Source organism: Phaethon aethereus (genome assembly GCF_964289735.1).
Source record: "Phaethon aethereus genome assembly, chromosome: 5".
Taxonomy (NCBI): Eukaryota; Metazoa; Chordata; class Aves; order Phaethontiformes; family Phaethontidae; genus Phaethon; species Phaethon aethereus.
In genome coordinates this window covers 30,519,413-30,543,602 of record NC_138579.1, presented here as the reverse complement: position 1 = coordinate 30,543,602, position 24,190 = coordinate 30,519,413, and the positions used below count along the sequence as shown (strand labels likewise).

General features: G+C 37.0%; 1 protein-coding gene across 6 annotated transcripts in view; it reads left to right on the top strand.

Annotated features, from left to right (window-relative positions):
* Nucleotides 1-24,190, top strand: part of NPAS3 (neuronal PAS domain protein 3) — a gene marked incomplete at its 3' end in the record, with an annotated part of 626,985 nt that overhangs the window by 173,538 nt on the left and 429,257 nt on the right. For 4 of the 6 annotated variants that reach the window (XM_082000663.1, XM_082000664.1, XM_082000662.1 and 1 more), the window contains one exon: nt 13,033-13,277. In XM_082000663.1, coding sequence (XP_081856789.1) covers nt 13,033-13,277 — 245 coding nt within the window. Of the gene's footprint in view, nt 1-13,032; nt 13,278-13,389; nt 13,441-24,190 lie in introns of all 6 variants that reach the window. The other 2 variants (XM_082000661.1, XM_082000660.1) reach the window with 1 other exon arrangement.

Below are 24,190 nucleotides of genomic sequence, written 5' to 3'. Positions count from 1 at the left end.
GCAATTACCACTGTGTGAGGCAGTTCATGGTTGGGGTTGAGTGCATAACCTCTGACAGAAAGACTCTTCTTGGCATTTCAGGAAACACATGCGCCCAGTAATGTATGTGGCCAGTACCGATATCTGTAAGTCGAACAAGGAGGAAGCTTTTCCTTCTGCAATCAGTGTGGGTTTCATTTTTATCCCGCTGTATCAAAACTGCTGAAAATATAACAATATCATGTCTTTTTTCATATGGCCTGTAAGTCTTTGTGTTATGCACTTAAAATCCACACAGTCATATAGCTAAAAAATGGTTCAATGAATTTTTATCTATCTGCATATAAAATTTCCTTTTGGGGACCAGCTGAGAAGCAGCATGAAAAATTTCAACTGAAAGGTTATTTTTTAAAGAAGGTTGTAACAGAAAGAAAGTAGAAAGAATTTCCATCAACCTGTTGCACTTATGCAGTGCTACTATAATGCGCTGAAGCATGATGTTGCAGGCAGTGCAGGTTTGGGTTTTTTTTAATAAAATGCTAAACATAAAATTGATTGCTTTGGGGACTAAGCACTTCAGGCCTTACGTAGGATTTCTTTTGTTATGAATGGAAGAAAGGGGAAAATATGGATTTTTTTGGGGGGTGGTTTTCTTAGGTTTCTGGAGTTCGTTAATGTATTTCATACCATCTGAAGAGGTTATTTTAAGGGCATGAATATCATTTAGTTTGAATGTAGGAGATGTGCTTTGTTTTTAAACTATCTTTTTACAACTGATAAAAACTGAAAGTTTGTAATTAGAGCTGAGGAGAGGCTTGTGGAGCACTGTGCACACTAACATGTTCCTTCATGAGTCTTTTTTTTACTAACCTGTAAACTTTAATGCTAGCTGTGTGCTGGTGGAAACGCATACATATGATTGTCTTGATATTCTGCTTAAAGATTGGGAAAGGGTCCCCTCTTGCTAAAATAATTGTAAGATTCTGTAGTATTTGGCAAGTCATCCATGTTCCTTAGGAAGTCAGAGATGTAAGTATAGCCTAATTCCCCCAAGAAACAGGTAGGAGGTAGAAAGCCAGCTTTGGAAAATGCATGTTAATACTGATTTATGGAATAATGATGGGGTTTTGTGTATTGTTTTGGGTTGTGGGTTTTGGTTATTTTGTTCAGCCATTGTTCTGTGTCCAAACCTATGCGCTTGTCTGGTTTTGTTTCTTAAAACTTTATACACAGCTGTAACACTAACAGTGGTTTCAACTTGAAAAAAATTACTTTAGACTTGAAAAAACAGGTGGCCTAAAAATTGCACTTTTTTTTGTTTGATGAATTACCATTTTCTGGCCAGACTTCCCCTCACCCTCCAGCTTCTGCTGCCCTTTACTAGTGTTTGTGTGACAGTTGAGTTGCCACTTGTCCCAGAGGGTTAAATAGAAAGTCCTTCTGCAAGGGAGGTCAGTGGAAATTGTAGCCTGTCTTGGAATATAACAGCAATAAAAGTTATTTGACTGATGGTACGTGTGAAAGAGACACCTGCTTGTGAAAACCTTGCTGTCTTGTGCTCTACTGAAATTAATTTACACTAAACTGCTCAGGGTTCAAGCCAGGGGGCTAAAAGTGAAAGGCCTTGCAGCTCATTCATGCTCTACTGAGGCAATGGTTCAACAGCTAATGCTGCACCTTCGAGAGCGGAGCTTGTGCTTCTTCTGGAAAAATGAGCTTCAGTAAATCTATTGGTGAGCTTCTGGAGATCTGCACAGGCAGCAGGGTCTTCCTAAGACTGCAAAAGAAAAATTTTGCATACACTGCTAGATTTTGAGCATTCAACAGATGAATCTACACCACCACCCAGAGTGACTCTTGCCTTTTTTTTTTCTTTTTTTTAAGATGTGCTGGAGGTATTTTTAAAATAGGTAGCTTGAGTATCAATGACAGAGTGACCTCTATCAGTAAAGGTTTTATCACAAGCAGCAAAAAAACATTCAGGGCTCAGGGCTGACATTGGCCACATAGCTCATTGTCTGTCCTATTGAAGTTATATTGTTGTCAGCTTTAAGATAGCTTAGTTGTGTCTCTGTAAACTGCAGTACCTCCTTTGGATTGCAGCACCGGTGCATCCTATACCCCTCCAATGCTTCTTCGCAAAAGGTCTTGTCAAGTCTCCCATTGGCAGGGTTTGAAACTACAACTGGCATATGTTCAGCATAGACCCATCAGTGTAAGCATAACTTTTAGATGGGAAGGAGAAAATACGAGATGACGAGGATGATAAGAGTGGATAGGGAGATAAAGTGTGTTACTTGCTTCAGAACAGTCCTGGTATTACAGTAATTGAGAACACACCACCAAGAGATTATGTGGCAGCAGTGAAAGAGAGGGGTTGGAATTCTTGCCTTTTTTTCCTGGCTTTGGGAACTAAATTGGAGCGGATAGTTACAGAGAGCACAGCCAACTCTAACAAAATCCCTATTTAGGTCATCTGTAAAGAGCAAACATGGGATGTCTGAATGCAACATTGTGCTCTTAGGCCTTTCAGCAGTAGTAAAACTTCATGATATAGATAAAACTACCTTGTGCAGACACAGCTTTTATAAAATAAAAAAGATATATATTTTTTACCTCCACAGCTGTTTATGCCAGAGGTACCAGTGGTAAGATAATGTTGTGGAAAATAATGTCCGTAGTGGATATAAATGTTCCAGCAAAACTCTCTGCAATATTTCTGACATAGGGGAGGAAAATAGCAGCTGTTTACTTTCTCTTTAAAGTATTAATTCGTAACCAGATCAAAAACCCCTAATCTGAAGTGTTCCTTCTTAAAGACAGTACTCACAAAAGGAGTATAGTCAGAAACTTGGATTCTCTTTGTTCATTTCAGAGTGATTTATTTATGTAGTAACTGCTACTTAGGCTAAAGTGTAAAGCTCATAATTATTCTGTGATATGCTATACAGCATATTTAATAGCGTATACGAGAGCGCTTTACTCCCGGTTCTCCAAATATGCTATCTGGCTTTGCAATTTAAAATACCATGCTTACGTCAAGCAGGTAGATGTGGCATGCAGTGACTTTCTGTCTCTTTTGTCCTCTTTTCCCCACATCACATAATGGGTGCAGTTTTCCATATATTTGTGAGATTGCGAGCGTTCAGGGCTATAGTCACAATCTGGCAGCAGCGTACCTGCGCTATTTCTTTGGTTACCCATAGAAATACCATGGTAAAATTGCACTTTTCAGCTTAATGCCGAATAAATTACTTCTTTACATATTCGGTAATATATTCTCCTGTCACATAACTCTTGTTATTGTTAATTGGAATTGCTTATGCTCATTGAGGGAGGAATACTTTTCATCCTGTTTTGAATGAAAATCTGTAATCTTGAATTTGTTTCTAAACTTCAGTCATGAGGAGAGCAGTGCAGGAAATTGCTGCTGTTCCACCAAATTAGCTTCTCAGATATCCTTTTAATTGGAGACCATAACTCAGATTCTTAGTATTTTAGGAAGCTGAACAATACAAATTGAAATACAGATATTTCCAGTAAGGGCTCAGTTCAAAGAAGGCTTTTATACACAGATGAGTCTGCTAACAAATAGCATGTCATATGATAATGAGACCATGTTTTCTTCCGCAGTTTCACATTTCCGAACTGCACTGCTGTGAAATAAGTGGAGTGTTTATCTAGTCTCTCTCAAACTGACAAATCTCTGCTAGGGACGAGTGTGCCCACTATAGACAGAACATAGGTATACAAAAAAAAGTCTAAACTCTCCATCAGAAACACACCGCTTCCAAACGCGATATATTACACTTGTTCAGAACATTCATTTCCGCCAAAGTATTCTGTTTTGAATGTAAAGACTTCAATTTATGTTTAAGAACAAGCAAACTATAGTACTTTGACAGCCGTTCACACTTAATTTCTTTGCATTAAACCAACAGCATTCTTTTCTACAAACATCCATTGTTAGGACAATGCTCTCAGACGGAATTTATGAGAAATGGAATTATGTTACCAAGGAGATAGCATTTACTATAATGAAGAGTAGATCCTAGAAAATGGCCCCTTTTACAGCAGCTCAGAACAGAGCCACAAAAGCAATTGATTGGTCTTGGCATTTAGTCTTATATCAGCTGTGTCATCCATAGCTTCAGGAGTGAGAACACTAATCTGAAGTGACATTTCTGTTCTGGCGGGCTTTTCTGCCCTGATGAAAGCAATTACTTCATTCCTAAATGATAATTTGCAGGAGTTTCAACCACTTTAATTGATAATTTTTTGTTCTGAGAAGTTCAATTGTGAAGTGATTAGCTGATTTGGTAAATAGAAATTTAAGGTGTGAAATGTACAAGTTGCTCCAAGGTAAAGTGCTGTTTATTGGGTGCTGCAAAAGGGCTTGCTAAAACTGCGGTTTCTCTATTATCACGAGGCTGGCAATTGCTTAGTTCAACATAGGAAGGAAAAAAGATCAAAACATTAGTCTTCTAGTTGTGGAGTTTGGGTTTGAACTGGTGTGTCACAGCTCACTTAATTGTTGCTGTATCAAAGTGTGCATGAGTTTTAAAAGATTGTGTAGGATGGTGAGTTTGTAATCCTTAAAAACCTGCCAGGTTGCTATTATTATGTTCCAATGACTCACTTTGGAAGTAAATCCCGTTATTTAAATGTTGCAACAAAGGTGCTTATTGGCAATAAAACATGAAATTTAATGATTAGTTCAGGCATACACAAACCTTTTCCTGAAAAAAAAGAAAGATGTATTTCTTTGAACCACGTTTACATGTTGAAAATAAAATAGAAGAAACTTCCTCTGTCAAACAACCAGCCCTACAAAAACAACCTCAAGTCTCACTGATGTAGTAAAAAGCCTGGGTTAATACAGGTATTACTTTTTCATAAGCTGCACATTATTTTTACGATAATTGATAAAGCACATTTGGCAAAATGTATTTTTGCTATCTGCAAGGAAAAGAGGCTTTTTAATAGAAACCAGTTCTGTGATATTTTCCTATATAGTGAAAAAATAATGGTCATTTCATGTGTTAAATGAGAAATATAAAGCAAAAATGAAGGTCAAACTGATTTAGCACATCAAACAGTCTTTGTCAGCCGAGCTTAATATATCCTGAGTTTGTGGAACAAATGAAATTTTGCTGCTATGTTACACTTTGCTTCCAAACAACCATTACAACTGGTTTTATATATTGTGTGAGCATCAGACCATCAAACAGTGCATCTTTACTGACGTGTTGCTGCAGTGATGATCTACAGCAGCAATCTGCCATTTATATAAGGGCAAAATGTGCATCTATATTTAGTTGTGAAATTGGCCTATTATACTCTTGATGTTTACAGAGGCTAACATAAATTAATGATGACAGCTATGAGCAGTGCATTAGTTAAGCAGCAGAGTTTTTACCTTGAACTTGAAGGTTCCAGCTTTAACTTCCAGCATATACTATACAGCTTTCTTCACACATTAAAGAAAGTCTTCTGAAAACATTAATTTTTCTTGGACAGCATTAAATGGCTTTAATTTGTGGACGGTGCCATTGCTGATAATATCAGATAATGGTTTCCTTTACATTTTTGGCAAACTTTTGCCCCGGAAGAACGGTGATATTTATGGTGTAGAAAAAAAAATGAACGCCCCTGAAAAGTGTTTGTTCATTGAAAAGGTCTGATTTGACTGACTTTGAATTCAGACAGATGTCAGATATCCCTTGTCTGATGAAAAGAACAGTTTGAGGAAGCGGGGTACATACTAGATCATGTACTGCACTTTCACCTGAAAGTCTCCTCATGCAGCTCATGTCAGAGCAAGTATAGATACTGTAGTAACTATAGATTCCAGTTAACTATGACCAGAGATCTAACAAGTATGCAGGTGTTCAAAGGTTCATGAGTTAAAATGCTGAAGTCTTTGATGAATTTTTGATGGATGAATTTTTAATACAGGTCGACCTTTTTCCTTTGAGGCTGCATGCTAGATTAATTGATAAATAGTGAGACTGGGCAATGTTCAGATCTCCTAACCAAACAAGTAGAAAAATCCATAAAAATCTGCCGTCTGACTGCTCAGATGTACTTAAAAAAAAAAAAAAAAAGAAAGAAGTGGTAAAATTTAATGCGGCTTTTGATTCTCTTCCTTTCCTCTTTTTTGGAGGTTTTACCCTCACAGAAGCACTCTTTTTTAAACAGTGGAACTGGTTTTTATTATTCTTGAAGTTCTTCTACTCTCAGTTCAGAAACAATCTGTGTGAAAAGGAAGTCTATGAATAGGACAGCAAGAAAAAAAAAAGGAAAGCTAAGAAAAGGAGAAAACATCAAGTAAAAAAGTTGTTTCAAAAGAAAAAAATCCCCAAAGATAGCAAAATACTGTGTAGAAATTAGAGGTAAACATATTAACATACTTTCAGTATCAGTATTTCAGAACTTAGTCTTAGGAAGTTGGAGAGGATTTTTTTCTTCTTTTAACTCACATTCACATTTACATGAACTTCAGCTCTCTTGCTTCATTCTTTTATACTCACTTGTATCTACTATACGGAAAAAATATCCAGTTTCATGCGTATATGTGAACTCTTTAGAGGACAATGTTTAGTAAAAACAGACCAATAACAAAAAAAACCTTCACAATAGGAAGCTTTAGGCTCCTGCTGCCACCAGTGGTGATACTTGACTTGCTAGACTGGACTTTTCAACTGCAATATATGCAATTATGTAGTGCAGGTTACTCTGCTTTACTTCCTCCATCTTTCCCCTAGTCTAAATCTCTTTTTGGAGGCTGAAAATGTGTACTGCTGTTCAGATGCATACCCACTTGGATTGAACACTGTTTTTAAGATGTCACTGCTAATGAACACTTTTGTTAAAAACTCAGGCATAAGAAGAATCACTTAGAAGCAAAATAAATAAATATTCAAAATAATTGGATCATTTCAACATTGATGCTATTCCATTCTTTGAACTTCTAATTAAGTATAATTGTCCTGTGAGATCAGTGAAATGAAAACAGATCTTTATAGGCCAGAACATGACCTCTGGGTGCCCACCTATAGGTGGACTCGGATATTATCTTAATGAATTGCCCAGGCATGAAGAGTTAGCTTATCTATGTATCCGTTGTTATAAGTGGGCTTAACTGCCCACGTTGTTTGCGCTAGTCAGCTTGAAGCCCCAGAAAAGATTCTTTTCGAGAATATGGCTAAGGGAGGGAACAGGTAATAGATTATTCCTGTAATAGATCAGAATGTGTAAACATTCATATTAGTTAAATAGTCATACTCATCCACTACGTTGCATTGCTATAAATACAGAAATTGTGTAAATACATCATATTAAAAAAGGGGGAAGGATCTAAAGTTGATCTAAATGTAAAAATGTCCAAAGTATGACAATAATATGTCAGGTCATTAATACAGAACAAGGTAAGAACAGGGTAAGAGGATATGTCTAGTGTTTCTCATATAGAATTAAAAAAATGCACACCTGTGGACTCAGGAGCATCATAAATTTATTTCCTTGTGTAATACTACAACTAAACTCAATAGCAAGTAAGCATTATTTTATTCTTTATATTGGAAAGCAATGTATAGAATTGTATAGAATGTGTAGAAGGACATACATAACTGGAAGTCTCTTTCAGGGGGTTGTTGTAATATGGGGTTGGATCACTTAGCTCCACTCCATTTTTTTTGTCACAGACTCATTGTGTGATCTAATGTTGCACATCCTTTCCGTATATCTGATTTCTTCAGTGTGAAATGGATATAACATCCGTCTGACCACGGCCTTTGGAGAGTTGGATAATGTTTGCAGTGGACCTTCTGATCCTTGAATTTAAAAGACTAGACTAATATAAAAATACACACACATATTGCTTCATTCTCTATAAAGTTTGTTATAAACACTGTTAGATATTGTTAGGTATTATTGTTGTACTGTATCTGGTTTTGCTGCTATGACTTAAGAAGCTCGCTAGTGGTTGATAGCAGCTGAATTAACAAGGATGATATTGTTTAGCACTGCAACAAAAAGTGCTCTGTTCTGGTGTACTGTTGCACTTGTAACATTTCTTCTGAAATCAGGGAGGATTTCGGTAGAATTATCAAAAATGCTGCGCATCCTCTGTGAGATTTTGCCATACTTCTCTGCTTGTTGTTAATGAAAATGAGCAAAAACTATGACTACACGCTGCAGACAAGCTCTCCGTTGGCTGGAGCCGTTACATCTGGAGCTCAGCAGCCCATCTGTCCCTTGGTCCTTGTTTTATGGCCATTGCCCCCAGTCCAATCTCTATTTATGACAAGTACGGTGGGGGCACCATAAACCCCACGGGTGCTGTTACATGGGGCTGAGCGAGGGACGACAGACATCTCTAAGATGCCCTGTGTCAGGTTTAAGGCAATAGCGTAGGTGAAATGTAAATGTGAGCTGCCCTTCTAAAACCGGGCAAGTCTGCTGTATATTTGCTGCCAAGCTATATTTTGGAAGTGGAGATGGAGATCTTTACTTATAACCACAACTATTCCCCTGTTTTTCATTCAAAGTGCAAACTCACCGAACTAAATTATTTCACTGATTTTTCCCGCCCAAACTGAGACACAGAGGCGCGGTATTGATATGCTAAAAAAAATCCTTGATAATGTAGCTCAGTGCCTCTGTTGATATGCCGTAACATGTTTGATTGCCGTTATATGCTGCAAAAATTAGGAGTTGTGATTGTCCCATCTTTAAAGTGACAGATGATGATCTGTCAGACATGTGGAGGTTGTGGGTGTGCACACAGATATGGATGCATGTATATGCTTATGAATATAAAATATATAAAATGATGTGGAATAAAATATGAAGCAGGTTAAACTTGGAATGACCACAAGCACAATGAAATCACAAGTGAGTTATGAGTACCAATAAAACTTTTATGCAACACCATATTATCATGTCTTCTGCATCTGCTGTGTCTTCAGTAGAAAATTTACTTTAGAAATGTTGTGTACACCATTTTAGAGTTATATGGTAGTATTGTACCCTTTCATCTGTAAAAGCCAGACCCCGCTTTATATCAGTCAATCTGGAAAGGCCCTAAAAGGAAAAATGATATATATTTTAGAAATCTGCTATCTAAAAATAGTATTAGTTTTCTAGCCATTAAATATCCCGGTTTTTATGGTACTGCATCTCAAAATTATCAGGAGCTAGCAGCTGGAAACTTCTTTGTCTTCTTTAGTGGACTCTGTATATGGAAGTTGTTGGAGAAGTATGTTCTTAAGGGAACAAATGAGGTTTCGCCGTTGTATGATGACATCATCCTTTGATATCATATAGTGATGCCCACGGATCCAATTACTTGAGCTCCTTCCCATTCTCCACACAAGGCAGAGAGGGAGCGATGTTTATGTCCCTTGGGTATATTTCCTACTGTTATTTTCTTGCCAATACTGCAGGTAGCATACATAGATTTGCTTGTCCGTTGGGAGACCTTCTCAATCATGTAAGAGCTCTTACACGTGCGATGCTTGCTTTCTTGGTGCTTTCTGAATGTTTTTGAAAGCCACTTAGTAAACATAGGTATGGTTTCTCACACTTTTATTCTTCTTGCTAGCAGGAGGTCCTGTGGGTATTTCCAAGGTTTTGCAGGCAGATACTCTAGCAAGTTCGTTTATGTTACCAAGAACCACCTCTAATCCCGATGTCGTATGATGGGACCCAAGATGAGTTTTGCTCCTGTGTCAGCACCACTGCTTTCTGTTGTGAGCTTCACACCCCTCTTTTCTAGCATCCTCTTGGGATCATCAGTGCCAGCACTTTGCTCTGTTAAGAGCATCTGATGATGAAGCTGATGTTACCTATCAGAATCACAGGTGCCGGAGAGGATTAACAGTGATGCTTAGGTCATATCTAATGAATTTCTGCATCCTGCTGAGGAAATTTCGGCTCTCAAATTAAGGATCTGTTGTATCAGAATAAGTGCAGTGTCCGATGCTGCAAGTGTATTTCTCTAGTGGAATTATGTAGTGTAGAAATTGGGACTTGTGTGCACATTTCAACAGACACTGTTTCTACATTTAGCTTAATGCACTGATGTCAAGATGGGAGTGCTACAAGTTACAAACTCCTCGACTTGAGTCGCTTGGTGAAGCTTCCACAGTTGACAATATACCAAATGGCTGAGAGACAAAAGGTGTTACTGATAGTACTGCTTCTCAGGAGTGTCTTTTGTACATCTATTATCAGCTCCTCATCCCTCGTACTTTGGGACTTTTTTATTGTAAAAGTTTGAATACACACAGGTGGCTCTCAAAGGATGCTGTTCATTTACACAGGTAGCCTCACTGTTCAGCTTAACTGGCTTCCATTGCAAATGGCTCGTGATACAGTAATGCACCGTGTAAGTTTACATTGCAATATATTACTCGGTTTCAGCAATCTCCTGAACCCTATGCAGGACTTGTAAACTGTGGATTTAGTCTTTGGTGTTCCTAAGGACTATTCAATCACCATTCAAAAGATGCTGGGTTCTGTAACATTTCTGATTTGTTTTACTGGGGATCTCCAGAAAGCCCCCTTCTTGCATAGGGGTGTAATTAAGTGCTTTGGAAAGATGGTGTGAACTTCTTGGTGCAGACTTTCAGAATGGATCTAGAATCTCAGCTCTTCTGGATCCCTCAAAATTGATTTGGGGACTTGAGGTCCTCAGGCTTGGCTTCTGGAGTGAAAAAAAGTATGATGACAAGTAGCAAAGGCCATCCCTTCTGCCACAAAAATGACCTTTCACTTGCAAGCAATTGGGCAGAGACATGTGCCTGCCTTTCTCTTATGCTACTGTGGTAGGTATTTAGCTTGTATAGGGTTATCTTACTTCACTGAAATTAATTGGACAGTTCACATCTCACAGAGCTGTAGCTTCCAGGTTTCTGTATATACATAAAATATTTCTATCAGCTATATTTAACACACCTTTCAAGGGATTTTACACATCTATGGTGGTAGATATTTAAAATTTGAAATTGGACAGAGATGCATCTGCAATAAGCATTGTGAAATCTTATTTTTCAGGTATTTTTCTCTTAGAATATAACTCACGTATCTAGCTGCTAGCAGTCTATATGGAGTTCATAAAGACAAGTATGTACTTAGTGTGTGATTCAGTAGGATGGTATATCTTTACCTGTGAGTAAGGATGTGCCATTTCCTCCTGTATCTTTCTCTCACCATCCCTGTTTCTTAGCTAGGCTGTCTTTTTAAATATAATTGCTATTGGTGTAGGACTGTGTAGGGAATACCATTTGTTAAGCATTCTCAGGGAAGTCTGGTGGAGGGATTTCATTTCTGTTTTAAGGGCCCAGCTGATCTGCCCTTTCAAGTCTGAGGTGGCAGAGACATCCACAGAAATGCAGGTGGGTAAGAATATTAAAATAAGAGAACCTCTGTAGTTTAAATTATTTCCAAATTAGAAAGATGGGTAAATAAAGGTCTCAGAATCATGCCATTAGATCTGTGTGCTTAGATTCTACTGATCTACTTCATATGCCAGAGTGCTTTTGAGGATCTGGCCATTATGATTTTTTGTTGATAAAATCCAGTGCTTCAGGAAGGATGGTGGAAGCTTGAGAAGTGTTTTCTGTTCCATTATACACTGGTTGAACTCTAGGTCTGTTGTAAACCAATGACGAATGGAATTGTGGTTGTAACTTCATCAAATTAATAAGTAAACAAATGAAGCAAAAGAAAGTCTTTGCAAGGGACAAGAACAGCTTCTACGCCCCTTACTCAGCGATTGGCAGACACCAACCCCAGCATCAGCACCCACCTCTATCCACCAAGGCAGAAGTATGGTCAAGCTTATCATATCCTGAGCTGAACACTCTGTTCTGTCTCAAGCAAACAAACAAACAAACAAAACCCCCCGAAACAAACAAACAAAAAATTTAAGACCTCTCATTTAAAAAAAAAGGCGGCGATACCTGTTCTTTGGATTATGTACACATTGACTCCTAATCTTTTGGGAAGTTTAGTGTACATTTCTTTGTCTGCCCCAAGCCAAGCAACAAAAAAAGTTAATCCCTTTTCCCTTGCAAAGCTGTGTTTTCATATATTGTAACCAACTGAAACTTGAGGTTCCTTTGCGTTTCGGGGAAAGATCAGGAGAAGACCCCAGCAGTTACCCACTGTCATCACAATGTCCATTCAGCAGTTATACACCAATGAAACACATAGCCCGGGATGAGTTACCTTTAGGTGTTGCACAGGGGTGGTAGCAAGTGATACATTGCTGCAACAGGAGTAAATCCATGTCTTTGCATGTCCACTTGCTCAGTGTAAAGCAGAAGGTCCTTTCTGACCAAAAAGTTGTCGGTCTGACATGTATGTGGTAGCGAATTACGATCAGAAGTGTGAAGCACATAACTGTATTAACTGCTCGCTCGCCCCTCTGACAGGCTGCTGTTCCCACAGCGAGGACGGCTGAACAGCTCATAAAGAGCAGCTTCATGAAATCCAGGAAGGTTTACGTTATTACGCCAGACTTAAAACTTCTGTGGCTCAGAAGCTACTGTGCAGCCTGGTTGGTCATCTCGGCTGCATTGCAAACCCTGTCCGAGGTGGCACACTTCAGCCATTTGCTTTTAACCTCCTTTTCCCAGTAGTCAGCATCTGGCACAAACCTAGACAAAAGTGGGTTACAATGGATCAGGAGAAGTAATGGCAACCCTGCGGATAAACCCCACGGGTGCACAGCATTCTTGGGAATCCTTTCTTGTGACTGGCAGCAGAGAAGGGAAGGGCAGGCTAAGAAGAAAGCAGCTGAAATGAGTTAGGAGTAGTTGCTTAATGTGCTGGCTACCACAGAAACTCAAATATTATCATTAGTTTTAATCACTCAAAGACTGGTGTATCATTAAATATATCCTGAAGTCTGCGCATCCATACACGACAGCATTTTGAAAATGTAGTAATTTGTATAGAAGACCAGCACTGAAAAAGCAAATTGGTTAAATGTGACAGAGCACTAATATTGATGAATGTCCTACTTTGTTTATTTTCTTTCAGTTTACAAGCTTTGAGGAAGGAAAAGTCCCGAGATGCTGCTCGCTCTCGCCGCGGAAAGGAGAATTTTGAATTCTATGAGTTGGCAAAGTTGTTGCCGCTGCCTGCAGCCATTACCAGCCAGCTTGACAAGGCATCCATCATCCGACTTACAATTAGCTATCTGAAAATGAGGGACTTTGCTAATCAAGGCGATCCTCCATGGAACTTGAGAATGGAAGGACCTCCACCTAATACATCAGTAAAAGGTATGGAGTAAATATGATGTATAGTATCAAATATGGTAGCCTTTAGTAACCTCTAAATTGAAATTTTTACCATCATCCTTTCTTCTTTCCCTGCATATCAAATCCTTTAAAGGGATACAAATGTGGAAATCTGAGGTCTGCATGAGAAAGACACCATGTGAAGGTGAAATAAACCTCTTATTTTATTTATTTTTTATTTAACAACGAACCTGTTGATGTAACTATGACAGCTGTAAGTCTTCAGGATGATGTAAACAAAATTGTTAGAAGCTATTTAGCAATGATTGTGTTACTTTGTTTTAGTATTTTATATAAGAATGCGTTTGAGAGGAGAATGGAATTATTCCTTGATTTAAGGACTCAGCATCTTAATTCACTGCCTAAACTTTAAAGGCAGAATCATGTATTTCTGAAGTTTGAGAGCATCACGTCCAAATTCCTACATCTTCAGGTTAGAGACGAAGATTTTTTTTTTTATTACCTTGTAATTATTTTGACTTCTGATCCAGTAGGCATCTATCAACATTTCAGCCAAAATAGACTTTTCAATATTAAACACCCTCTTTTCATGCTCCAATAAGCAGTTGGGCAGCAAAACCAACATTTTAGGTATGACTTGCTAGAAAAATCAAGTAATAGAGGAATCGGACATTTACTTAAGGGGCCATGTGGGTGTTGGTCCTAAATAGTGTTTCCAGTGACTTGTGTAAACTAGAATATTTTTGTGATTTTTTTTTTTTTTTTTAACTCATACTACTTATGTAGGTGAGTGTGATCTTGCTATCTGATAAGTAGTTTAAATTAGGGAGCAAACTGCATTAACAAAGTTACCAAAACTTGTGAATTGTGGTTGTCCTGGCTTTGACAGCACAGAAAACTACCCTGTTTTATTTCAGTTAATGATCCCACATTTTGAAGGAAACGTGTTTTGGAAAGAGGCATGTGAAATTTGAGCACTTCAGGGTTTTTTTCCACACATCATGAAACTTAATCTCTTAATCTACACTAAACTAGATAGACCGTATATAGCATGAGGAAAAAGAAGCTGCCACCTTTAAGGGTGAAGGGAGGAGGGGGAAATAGAATTTTATTTATCAGCCCACAACTGCCCATGAAGGATTACTAGTAGTGATGGTGTAAAGGGCTTTTACCTGCTCTCCATTTAAAGGAAGTAATATTAGTTAAGGAAAGTTGTACTTTTCAATGGATGGAGATAGACTTGGAGGGCAAAAAGCGAAGGACTTTCAGGCTGATGATTTAGTAGCTGGACATATTTGCGTCATTTCATGTTTTTCATTTATATTATCTGCTGCATCATATATAATTTTCATGGAGAGAAAAGAAAGGTAATAATTACATCATCCAGAGCATGAGTATAACATGGTTCATCAGGCTTCTGATATAATATGCAAATGTTCCCCATTTTTTCAGGCTGAGAGTTTATTCTCAGGCAATTAAACAGTGTTTCAAGGAAGATGTAAAGTGGACTCTGCCATACAGTCTATGAACTGTCAAAATAAATAATCCCTCCCAAAATTCCTGAAGCTAACAGACATACAGTGCTTCTACCAACTGTCCTGTATTACAGAAAATCTAATCTGTGCAGACCTCCGTGTATGTTTTCAGAGTATCTGGGATCTGTTTTTCGCTGTCTTCTTATGGAATAAGAATATATATCTGGATACTGAAGCTTCCTTTTTGTGTAAAGATTCTAATGAAGAATAGAATTTTAAGGGAGTATAAAGCCTTATTGTTTGTACTGTTGTCTAACAATCAGGCCTAGATTAACACATTTCTCCCTATAAAAAAAAGCTAGATAAACATTTAATGTCTTTTCAACCCATCAGAAATAATAATCCTGCTCCTCCACCCATCTGTTGATATGGTTCCCATTCCTCTAGGAAAAAGAGGTGTGGGGGGGCTAGGGAAGGACTTTTGCACCTTTTTTTTTTTTTCCCCCCTCTTTGAGTACTTAGCTTTATACTAACTAGGCTTGTATTATTTATGTGTCAATATATTGAAATAATGGAACAGTGTTTCATTGTATAAGAATTCCCCATAAGCAGGTTTAACTGTATAGTACAGGTGTATTTTATTACTTCACCAGTTCTCCTTACATAGAAACCTGTTAACATATTCTGATCAAACCTTCATGAAATGACATCAAAAGAAATTCATTTTCATTTATTACGGTCACTTTTTGCTGCCCTTGAAGAAGTTCATATGGATAAACAAGCTCACATAAATAGCTTGCAGCTTCATGTGAAGTACGGTTGATAATCCTACAATAAAACACTAGACATTATATTTTGTGCGTGCCCAAGCAATCTACTTAAAGGTATTTGGAAAATGGAAAGAGGTATTTACATTGTGTAGGCAACTACCTTTTTTTACCCCCCTTCCCCAAATGTGATGGTCTGCATGTGTTAATAATTAAATTTCAAGGCTTAGTTTTAAATTTGTCCCCCAGTACTGTACAGCAATTTAATAATTTTAATTTAGTAGTTCAGGAAGGTCCTTTACTCTGCCCTGTATTTATCACAGCTTTTCTTAAAAGTCTATAAAAGCTGATGAGTTTGTTTTCTTATGCCTATTGTGTAGTGATCGCTACAAGTTGTGCTTGCAAATAAACACTCAGATAACTTCATATAATATTTTCAGAGTCAATTACTTCATGGAAATACTTTGAGCAATTGGAAAGTAACAGATAGTTTTCTCCATTATTTTAGAAATATCAATGTTGTTATAATACAGATCAAATCTACAATGAACATTATGCATTATTCAAGAAATGACCAGGCGTTCTCAGCAGTGTTTCAGCTAAATAACTGATGATTGTAACCTTTAAAGAAATCTCATTGTGGTGACTATTGGTAAATCATTTCTCCATTCATAGCGATCTTTATTTAGAGGCTATCTAGAAACCATTATATCTTTTATTAATCTTAAAAGCAATGGCCAATGATTTGACATTTGCTAAAATGGATAGATTTTCCATCTTCTAATACAGCAGACTTCAGTCAATTTTTTTGGTACATTGTCTAAGGCTTTCTGTACATAGGAAGTATTAGTCCTTGTAAAACAAATACACACACAACTTGCAGCAGTTAAGTTTAAAGATTACAATTCTTAAAGACCAGGACATGATTCTCATATGGCAGAAAACAATCAAAAAGTTACTTAGAATGACTAGAAATAAAATTGTTATTCTTTGCATACAGTATGTTATGAATAACAGTACTATTCCCTTCTGTTTCTAATCCTCCAAAAGTCTTCGAGTATTTAAGGGGTGTGCTTTGAGCAGCTCACTGTTCTCCTAAGCAATTTTTTGCACTCAGAGGTGAGTTTTCTGAAAGTTCTGGTCTGGGAATGGAAGTATTTTTATAGTGTATACTGTGTATTCAGCCAGTAAGTGGTGCTTTATGTGGCATGGTACTTGAAATCCTCTAGTGTGTTCTGATTGCCTGACCCGTACCAAGCCCTGTAGTCCTTTTCCAACATCAAACTCTCCTGAGCATTTTATATTTTGGAATATCATTGTCTTCAAATGATTTGACGCCAAATTTCTTTATATTTTTAGCACAAACTGTTGCTGAAAATATTCAAAGATAGTGTAGCTTTTTATGTTCTTTTCCACTGTCATGGGTATTTTCATCAAGCCATATTTTCTTCCTTTTTTTCAAGAGAAGAGACGAAGGGAGAGGAGCAGCATGAGGCACTGTGATGTTCTATGGTGTGTTGAATGTGTTTGGCTGATGTAAAGTCATGCCATGTCTTTTTTGGCCAATCTTGGGACACTGGTACTGACTTGGGACCACCATCACTATAAAAAGAAGGCCTGTGAGTCTTTGTCTTGAACAGTATTCCTAGCATTTGCCATTTATGGTTTTTTTTGAAGGAGAAATTAAACCTGGTGATCTGTGACTAACTTTGCAAACCCTTGTCCTGGAAATTTGCCATAATGACATCAAAATAGTTATTAGAGTTTCATTCTTCTTCAGTTGAAGTGAGATGTTCATTTCTGTCTTTGGAGGCACAAGTGTTTGTGCAAGGCCATGAGTATAATTTCCTGCTGAATGACATGATGTATGGAAACTAGAATGTGTAAGACAACTTTGGGTGTGTTTTTTCTTTGAATGAAAAAAGTAATTGTGAGTTTACCCACAATCTCAAATTATAAGTGGGTTTATCATGATTTTTTGGGGGTGGTTGTTTGGTTTTGTTTTTTTTTTTTTTTAAATCAAATCTTTACATTTTACATTACCTAAGTAAAATAATCTCACTTATCTTCTACTGTATGAGAAGAGGTGAATGAGAGATTCTAGCTGAGGAGCGCAAAGGACTTCAGTGAATAGTACTGACCAACTGGTATGTTGCGTGAAGAATGTCACTTTTACTTTGACCATCTCTACTTCTAGGGTTAGGTGTTGCGAAATTAGGTAATTTTACACATCGATCTTCTGGAATGAATATATATGAGTATGAAAAGAAATTGGGTGCTGTCAGAAGTGTTTGTGGTGGACTGAAATGTCTCTTGTCCAAATTATTCTTGTCTAATATAACTAATTATGACTCTGACATGTTGCTTGCAAAAAAGCGTTCAGTGTTACTTCAATTCTGCATTGGTAATGAAATAAATAAAAAATCTTTTGATAATCGCAAGAAGAAAAATTATGCTTTAAAACAAAATTACACCCATTTCTTTCAAATCAGCATGTTTTTCAAAGGCTCCATTCTCAATATAAACCAAGTATGTAAGGATAGGTTGAAAATGAACTTGATGTCTTATCATACCATGGAACCTGGCATTGAGGAAATAAGTCCAGCACTTTGAGTTCTCTGGGAAAGAAAATAAGCAATAATGATAATTGGAAAGTATGGTAATTGTTATCTGAAATGTCAAGTGGGATTACTTTCATTAATGTAAATACCTTTTTCTAATACTTTTTATGCTGGATATGTATGCATTTTTAAGAGATAAATAAAGGGTTCTCTTCTGAATGATGTCATTGTGGAAACCCTTTAAAAGGTTAACAACAGGTAATGTTATCTATATTTTAAACTGAGTGCTGACTTCTGAGCAGATGCAAGATAGTACAAGCCTTTCCCTGCCAAACCACACAAACCTTCCACTAAGACCAGCCTTTTCTTCTGAACCACCATGCAATTCTGTTTCAGGGAAACCATTTATAGGGGCAAAGAACTAAGAATTACTTTATTCCTAAGTTTGTTGCCTAAGACATTGTTTTTCACTGTTAGACATGAAAAAATTAATCCGATGAAAACAGCATAATGCAGATGAATTGGCAGTATTGTTTATTTGTTATGAAAAGGGTCTCCTAATCTGGCCATCCTGCTTTGTGTGGAACTTCTGCTCTTGTGCTGGATTGATAGCCCTGTCATCTATTTCTTCCTATCTTGCAGGCGTTATTCTTCTGAGAATCTGATTCCTGTTTATGTGTAGGCCACTATAAGTGCTCTGACTGTGTACCAGTATCAAACACTGATTATAAATGTAATGTCTATCGGTTGCATGCCTGTTTATGTGGCCACAGGGGCAGTGCAGCCATAGGTGTAGGTTGCTTAGTCATCAACCTATTACATAGGTTAAAGAGAAAAACTATTAGGTGTTGTTTGAATGTCAGAAACAAGTGCTAGAATTTCAGACAGTCAGTGGTAAAACATTAATGTTCTTTGTGAGAATTATTGATGGTTTTCTAGTATGAAAGATATGGTGCCCAAAATGAGGTAGCTCTGTTTGAATCTCATTGTGATAGATAAGATGAATTGAATACTGGACTCTGAGTTGGTGGTTGCCTAGTGACAAGTGATCATGACCTGATTGCTTTCAGTCTCTGCAAATGGAGGAGGGTGCCAACCAATATACTCGGTGCTTTTCAGGGACTAATGGCCTAATGGGGAAACTTATATGTGAAATTGATTGTGAGGAAAAATTTTGATGGAGAAATTAGAATAGAAGTTGACTAGAACTGTTAAAGAAAAATTTATTAAATGATAGTTTTGTAGGCACCTGAAAATATAAAACTGCATCCTTTTTCAGAATGAAAGTGAAATCAATAATTTGAAAAAATATGTATATGTATTTTTGTAAAACTTCAGGAATAAAAGCGAAATACATAGCAATTAAGATAAACTGGAATGTCTGAGGTGCAGAAAGTTGACAAAGACAAGCAGAGACATTAAGGAAAAATCTAGCAGGATTAGAAAAATGAAAGAAAAGTTGGTTTTATGTGTATTAGAAATGGGAAGAGTTCTGGCAATGGCACAGGATCATTAGCAGTAAGGTATAATAAAACTTCTAGTGATCCAGCAAAGGCAGGAGAGCTTGATACAGGTTTCTTTAAGTGCTTGCCTGTACAGAATCCATTCTACAGGTCTTTATAGTTCAGGTTACTGTTAACAGCAGTGTTCATGGAGCATACGCAATTATAGTCATCAACAATACAAAAACTTCGGGAGGAGAATTCTGCTGTTAGAGTTCATATCATATCTTCTTGAACAAAATGGGATTATTATAGTTTGTTGTGGGTTTTGTCATCTTGTTTGTTCCACCTTTTTTCTCCCTCAAGCTCTTCACGCAAAAGTATTCTCCTGCTGGAATCCAAACGCTGAAGTCCCAGGCGTAAGGCTTCATGAACTGCCTGCTCTGTGTTTAAGTCATACCCATACATGATGAATGCTATCTCTATCTTTTCTGCTGGGGAAACAAGAAATCTTTCTTTTGTTTCTGAATCAAACTTTAAAAATACTTGAAAAACAAAAGGGTGTAATTCTTAGATGTGCCAAAAAAGGCAGATCTTCCCAACAGAAATGGGGAAATCCCTGACATCTCAGTAATATCCACTGACATTGCCTCTCAGTGGTTGCCTCAGTTCTGTGTTGCTGCTTTGATAGGTTACCTGCCATGGTACAAGCGAGGGACTCTGAAACTCTTGGGCATCATTATCCTGAATCCCAGCTTGTAGTGTTCCTCAGATATTCCATAACTGTTGAATAAATGGTCTTTTATGTGTTCTTCAGACAAGGTATCGGGTTACCTCTGATATCAGCCTGGTACAATTTTCATCATCATCCACTCTTTGCAGTGTTAGTGTTGTGAAGTTTGCAGTACTGAGCTGTCTTAGCACTAGATGTCCCAGCCTCAAAGCAGTTGTAGGCAAAATATTGGGAAAATTCCTCCACTAAAGGGATAAAACTAAGATTGTATATTTTTTTCAACAAACATAGGTAAATGGAAAGTATTCTAAAACAAACCCAGCTTAATTCTCTGAAATTGCAAGTCCAATTAACTAGGATAGGCATTGTATACAGAAGTATTTGTAAAGCATTTGACTTACTGGTGCGTAAGAATTATGGTTTTGAAATACTGGAAGAATGTTATATTGGCAGAACCAAGCTAAACACATTAACTGTATGACTGATTGATCTTGGAAAGCAGATTGAAGTGAAAGGTACTATTAAGAAAGGAGTTTCTGTGGTTTTCTGCAGAAACCACTCTAGCATGATCATCAATGAACTGGGAGTAAATGTGGCATAAGTGCTGATTTAAAATTTGCAAATTACAATGGTGTTTGGATCATAGACAATGATCTGTGCGGGTTAGTAAATCAAACCTCTTAAAATTTATTTATTTCCATATAATGAAATGGAAAACTTTATTATTATTATTATTACTACCATTATTATTATTATTACTACTACTACTACAACAACAACAACATTAATTTTTATCTTTTGTCCTAAACTCCAGGCTAATGGTTGTTGCTCTGTAGTTAATTTTGTTACGAGACTTCGAAAAGTTTTGGTTTTCTTGTGATGCAAAACAGAAACAATGGGAAAAGCATTTCAAGTTCAGCTGTCCTTTTTTTCATGAACAAAAGCATAAAAAGAACCGACCTGATCCTTCCAGTTCTGCTAGCAGAAATGATAGAATGATTTAGTTCCTTACGGTGCTTTATTTGTATCATAAAAAGTTCTATCCATCACTTCTGTGGAGACACAAAACATTTACTGCTGGTAACAAATTAATAGTCTTTCTAAAATGTTGTCAATCAGATGTCAGTCCCTGGAATAGTTGTTTATTGCTAGAACTCCACCTTACAACTTAACAATTAAATAGGAAAACAACCAAACAGTACGTTTTTTTTAAGAGCAAGGAAATAGAATAGATGACCTTAGTGTCTTTTCTCTCAGTCCCAGCCACTGCTGTATTTCCATTGTTACACTGCATTTCATGTTCCTTTGTCTCTTCTTGTGCTGTTAGACACTGACTTGGTCTTTTTTGTGTTTTCATTATGTTCTTTTAATACGGTTTATTTTTCTTAGACTTTTTTTTTTTTTTTTTTGAGTCCTTAGCTGGAACGCCAAATATGCATAATGTCTTCCTCTTGTACCCAGCTTCCACTGTTGACTCTCTCTTTTTTGTATTCCTGTATTTTTCTCTACATGTTTGCATTCTTAATGCAGTCTTGCTAATGAAAACAACCTGGTGAAGAATATTAATATTTAAAAGAAACCCCCAAAAGTTTTAAACTTTCCACTTCATTCTTTCTTCCTTCAATGTGCATGTCTTTCTGTGCACAGTAATCCTCACTGGGTCATTCAAAATTCACTCCCGAGTTGAGAACATACCTTCCTCATTCCAGCTAAAATTATGTTGTCATTCATGGCTGAGAACATTGACATTATTGGCTGAGTGTCTTTTGGCAAAAGCATGGGCTTCAGACTTGGAGAGGTAAATACATCAGTAGGAGAATAGTATCGACGGTTGCATTGGCTCCAACCTTGGCAATTATGGTAAAATAAGTCAGGAAAAACTTTCAAATTAAAGCCAAGTTAATTTCTTGTCATTATATAATGATATGGATTGTCATCCAGTAGAAATTTAATGTAAAAGTCAGTGCCATGACGGTCCACTTTTCCAAAACCATTAATAAAATGTTTCCATATGATTTTTCACATTCATGTTTTATGTTGCATGGGTGAGCTCCAGGTGGTCTTTCTTAGAAGCATGAATATCTTAAATTATATGTGCAGGCTACATAACTTTTTCAAATAACGCACATGATGGGGTTAGCCAATTACAGATGTGCAATAAATCCGGTGTGCCAAAAGCGCTTGTTCTGCTTTTTGCTTTTAGTAATCAGAAACAGACAAAAAGTAATCACTGCTGTAGTTTTTGATATGTAAGATGAAAAAAGGCTGTTGCTCTCTGTAGATTGCAATGTCTGATAGAACTTTTGTTTGTCTTTTTAGTGGTCCTTTTTTGAATAGAAGAAAAGTGCCTTTGCTATGAAGAGTTTTTTGGACAGTAAAGCTTAATACTGTAGTGCCCCGTTTTGCGAATTAAAATGATTGAGGAATTGGATCTTGTGGGTTGGATTTGACAATTTCGGTATAGCCATCATGCCATAGTCTTCTCAGCTGAGTAGAGATTATAAAGGACGTGTTTAAAGTCCTGCTAAATTCAACAGAGTTTAGCCTTTGTTTCTTCTAGTAATGTAGCTTATTGGTTGTCTGGATCATCTGAACTTCTAGTCTGTATCTCCAGATGAATGACTGCTTCTTTTAGGCCTTGTTGAGTCTGTTGCAGCAATAATAAATGCATCTGTACGAAGAGATGAAGGAATAGATTAACCAACTGATAATGAATGTAGCAGAGACCTTAAAAAAACAAACAAAAGCCAGACAGGGAGCCATGTCCTTATTTGTATGTAGACATGCGGGAATAATGCAGTGTAAATGAACGGGTTTTTATAATATTCATTTTACCAAGAGTTACATCAGTCTATATTACAAGTCAAAAGTTATATCTCAAGGATAATATTTTGTCTGAAGTGAAATAAAACACACAATTTTTTTTTTAACTGAAAAGAATAAATCTCTGTTTCCCATCTCATATGCTTACAGTTATATATGTATTGGCATCTTCCAAAGTAACCATCTAAATATTTGGAGTAAATAATAGTCAGAGCCCTGGAAGTGAAGTTTGAAGTATATGGATTTAATAATAATTGTTATTTTCATATAATAGTTATATTGGATACCTGTGGTCAACAGAGTGAGATTTAGATACTGAAGGTAGACCCAGCAATTTTAAAAACCAAACTGCAGTGATTTTATATCTATATAGTATGCAAGTATAACCACAGTCTGACCAAAGTTTGACCACAATATCAACGCAGCTTAATTTCTGCAACTGTTCTCTTTGAAGCCGGAGGAAGGAAATCGAGTTTCCACCAAATCCCTATGCTCTTGTGGTCTCCCATTTCAATCAGGGATGTAAAGTGGAATACAATGAATCCATAGTAAAGACTTTCCCAGGACATTAGAGAGATCAGTAAAAACTGTTTTCATTAGCTGTCTGTAATTAAAGAACACCCTTCATAGAGAGCTTACAATTTAGAGAACATGTAAGCCTCTACATATATCCGAGATTGCGAGCAAAATAAGAATCTTGATACCGTTGGGAACTTAGGTGTTGTTTTAATATATCGAGCTCCCTTAAGAAACATCTTCTCTGTTTATTTGCTAGCTTTTAAGCCAAGATGAATATTTTTAAAACTGTTGAAATTAGTCATACTGTGATTTCTGTTCCGAAGGAAGGAAAGGCACATACCTAATAAACTACTTAACTCCAGTTGTGCCACAGTCCTCCTCATAAATGGAGCTATTTGAAAATGCTTACCTTAATTTCAGTGCTGGAGCATGTCACTCCCCATAATTCTTACTCACAGAGCTAGCTGAGTGCATCTGCACGAGCATGTGTGTGTTGTCACTTTGTGTTCTACTTGTATCATATAAAAATTGTTTTTGCTTTGCTTTGCATGGGGTGGTACCACATGCAAGTACAAAATTGCATGTCTTATTTCATCATCTGGAAAGTCATTAAA